The sequence below is a fragment of the Watersipora subatra genome, chromosome 5 (assembly GCF_963576615.1).
Source record: "Watersipora subatra chromosome 5, tzWatSuba1.1, whole genome shotgun sequence".
Taxonomy (NCBI): domain Eukaryota; kingdom Metazoa; phylum Bryozoa; class Gymnolaemata; order Cheilostomatida; family Watersiporidae; genus Watersipora; species Watersipora subatra.
This window is the reverse complement of record NC_088712.1, coordinates 19278870-19282773: the sequence shown is the minus strand read 5'-3', so window position 1 is coordinate 19282773 and position 3904 is coordinate 19278870. Positions and strand designations below refer to the sequence as shown.

The 3904-nt window shown below is 42.3% G+C and overlaps 1 protein-coding gene across 1 annotated transcript; it reads left to right on the top strand.

The window, feature by feature from the left end:
• The first annotated feature begins 204 nt into the window (after positions 1–204).
• Positions 205–2570, top strand: LOC137397176 (uncharacterized). The gene is made up of 3 exons (XM_068083465.1): positions 205–974; positions 1118–1429; positions 2426–2570. Exons 1-3 carry the CDS (start codon positions 205–207, stop codon positions 2568–2570), a joined length of 1227 nt encoding a protein of 408 aa, XP_067939566.1.
• The last annotated feature ends 1334 nt before the right edge of the window (positions 2571–3904 follow it).

The window sequence follows — 3904 nt, the reverse complement described above, 5'->3', positions numbered from 1 at the left end:
CCAGGGAGTCGCCATCTTGATATTATTTCTCAGTCACTAGTCTGATGCCAATAAAGTTGGACTTACATGCATCTTATTACTTAAATGATATAACATGGTGTCAGGACTTTGAACCACGCATTTGCCGTTTTTGTTATCTGCACTGTGAATTGACTTTATTTCGACGGGAATATTAAAGAAGATTGTGGCTAGTATCATATCGGAATGGCAGAGGCCGATGCTGCACGCCCCCTGCCGTTGAGGATAAAAATTGACACTCCTGGACATTTGGATTTTGTTAATGCCTCCACGCAGTGGACAGAATGGTTAAAAAGGTTTCAGCGGTTTAGGAACATTGGTGGCTTAGCAGAACAGTCTAATGCAGTGCAGATCGATTCTTTGCTCTATATAATGGGTCCGGAAAGTGAGGATGTATATGCGCAGCTGCAATTTACGGGAGATGAAGCAGACAGAACATTTAAAGCAGTAGTGGATGCCTTCACTGCTTACTTTCAGCCACGCAGAAATGTTCTCAATTACAGGACGCAGTTTTACAACCGTAAGCAGAGTGCTGATGAGTCGGCTGAAGAGTACATTCGCAGCGTTCACACTTTGGCAGTTAAGTGTCGATTTGATGCAGGATTGACACAAAATGATATGGTCAAGGACCGACTACTCTCTGGTATGTCTGATACTTCACTTAGTTCTGAGCTACAGCTTGATGAAGACGTAACACTAGATGCTGTTATATTTAAGATGCGCGCTAAGGAGGCAATAGTGAAACAAATGCAACTCGAAACTAAAGTGGCTGCAGTTAAATTAACCGGTACTGCTAAGAGTAATCAGAGACAAACACGCATGATATGGGACTGCAAATATTGTGGAGGTTCTCATCCGCCACGTTCATGTCCAGCTTTTGGAAAGAAGTGCAACAAATGCTCCAAGCTAATCACTTCGAACGTGTGTGTAAGCAGAGTAGAGCTCAGGCTGCCGAGGTAACCGCGAATGGTACAGCTAAAAGTGAAGACTCGGATTTCTTCATTCATACACCAAACTTACATGCCGATGCTGTTAGCAATGACACTAAAACCATTTATGTTGATAGGTTTGATTCTGCTATTATTACTCATGCTTTTAGTATCACTAATGAATGGTTGGAAGATCTTGTTGCGAATAGTCAGGTGTTAAAAGCAAAAATAGACACTGGTGCTCAGGCAAATGTTATCACATCTAATGAACTTCAACGGGTTGCTCCAAATTCTGTGATTAATCCTAGTCGCACGAGGTTGACTGCCTACTCGGGACATGTTCTGCCTGTTGTAGGTGTGAGGGAGATGGAGGTATCATACAAGGGACAAAAGCATTCTCTTAGCTTTCACAATTCAATAAGATCAATAAAATGTCTCGGTAAATATAAGGTGGAACTGAGGCACCATCTCCAGTCTGGAGAGTGAGTGTTACGGTCTGGTTTTTGTGCTGCTGACTCGGGCTCGCGTACCACTGGCTTTGCCATTTCGCAATGGGCCCCATCATCATTTCTTACTTATTGTTATTTTTTCACGCATTGGTTAATTATATTTTGTCTCGAGTATTAATTCAATTGTGTAATCTTTAAAGGTGAAATAAAACACACACACACACACACACACACACACACACACACACACACACACACACACACACACACACACACACACACACACACACACACACACACACACACACACACACACACACACACACACACACACACACACACACACACACACACACACACACACACACACACACACACACACACACACACACACACACACACACACACACACACACACACACACACACACACACACACACACACACACACACACATACTGAAAGGGGAACGAACAGCACATACTTTGATTGGATTGCTGTCCATAAAACGACTGGGCCTTCTCAGTGTCTCTGTGGTAGGTTCAGTAAATTCTGATACTGTAGGTAGTAAAGGTAAGTGTAGGATAGCCGGTCAGTTCCCAGATGTCTTTGAAGGTTTTGGTAAGTTGAACATTACACATAGTATTATACTCAAACCAAATGCAGAGCCATATTCTTGCCCACCAAGGTCGGTACCGCATGCACTCAAGGCCAAACTGAACTCTGAGTTAGAGCGATTGGTGTCATTGGGAATCATTGCTGAATGTAAAGAACCAAGTGAATGGGTCAATCAAATAGTGCCAGTCCTAAAACCTGATGGATCACTCCGCATATGTCTTGACCCACAACAGCTGAATGCAGTGACTATCAGAGACAGATATGTTTTACCAACTATCAGTGACATATACGCAATGTTATCTGGCTCCATAATTTATACTACTTTGGACGCACAATCAGGATTTCACCAAATACCAATTGATGAACAGTCCTCCAAACTAACAACATTCATGACACCTTTTGGTTGCTTTAGGTACCTACGTTTGCCATTTGGTCTCACATCCACACCGGAGTTCTTTCATAGGACTATGGTGGACATAGTAGGGGATATACCAGGGGTGGAAGTATACATTGATGATGTATTGATACATGGCACTACAGAAAAAGAGCATGATTAGAGACTTAAAGAAGTTCTCACTCGATTCCGAGCAGCTGGTTTGAAATTAAATGCAAAGAAATGTGAGTTTAGGGCTCAAAGTGTGAAATTCTTGGGTAATATTTTGTCCAAAGATGGTATCCGGCCATCTCCAGACAAAGTTCGAGCAATACAGAACGCTAAGACGCCCAGCAATAAGTCAGAAATTCATTCATTTCTTGGTTTGGTGACGTACCTGGCTAAGTTTTGTCTAAATTTGTCACAGTGCACAAATCCCTTACGACAATTGGTTAAAGATGGGGTGGATTTTTGTTGGGAGTCTGCTCAGAAGCAAGCATTTCAAAAGGTGAAAAGTTTGTTCACAAACGCACCAGTATTGGCACTCTATGATCCTAAAGTTGATGTAACTGTGAATGTAGATGCAAGCTCGCATAGTTTAGGTGCAGTACTCATGCAAAAGGGACAGCCAATAGAATTTGCAGCACAATCGCTAACTTCGACACAATGTTTGTATGCTCAAGTGGAAAAAGAAATGCTAGCCATTCAGTTCGGGCTTACATGTTTCCATCAGTATGTATATGGGCGAGAAGTGATTGTCGAATCTGATCATTAGCCTTTAGTTAAAATTAGCAAGAAACCCCTCAGTGACTTAACACCCAGACTTCAACGAATGCGCATGCAAATTCAGCACTACCAATACCAAGTAGTACATGTACCAGGCAAGCAAATGTTTGTATCAGATTACATCTCAAGGTCTTGCAAGGCAAAAACGCATGAAGTAGACTTGAATTTAGATGATCCTATGCCTCAAATCTGTGCGCTCAGAGTTTGTGATGCAACTGCTGTTGATGCTTACAAAGAAGCTACTGCTAGTGATGATACATTGAAAATAGTAATGCACTATACCAAGACAGGCTGGCCAAACCAGAAGCGGTTGTGTCATGCATTGGCTAAACCTTACTGGAAATTTCAGAGTGAAATCAGTGAGTGCAATGATTTGCTGTTTTATGGTAGCCGGCTTGTGGTCCCTTATGAAAAGCAACAGGAGGTACTTGATCAGCTGCATGCTAGTCATTTGGGTATTACAAAAACGCAGCAGCGTGCAAGAGTAGCTGTGTTTTGGCCTGGCATGAACCAAAGAATAGAAGACAAGATCATTTCATGTAGCGTATGCAAAGCTCATGAGAAGTCCCAGGTTAGTGCACCTCTCATACCCAGTGAAATTCCAGATTACCCTTGGCAAATCATAGGCAGTGATCTTTTCCAGTTTGATGGTGGCCACTACTTGCTGAATGTGGATTACTACTCCAAATGGGTAAATGTCACAAAATTGGGTGAGTTGTCAAGTAAAGCGCT

What these genes read in the sequence shown, in the direction of transcription:
- LOC137397176 (XM_068083465.1), top strand. Translation starts at nt 205, where the DNA reads ATGGCAGAGGCCGATGCTGCACGCCCCCTGCCGTTGAGGATAAAAATT. An exon ending in GTAGAGCTCAGGCTGCCGAG is followed by an intron (nt 975 to 1,117) that starts GTAACCGCGAAT and finishes TCATGCTTTTAG; the next exon opens with TATCACTAATGAATGGTTGG. An exon ending in CACCATCTCCAGTCTGGAGA is followed by an intron (nt 1,430 to 2,425) that starts GTGAGTGTTACG and finishes TGGTTGCTTTAG; the next exon opens with GTACCTACGTTTGCCATTTG.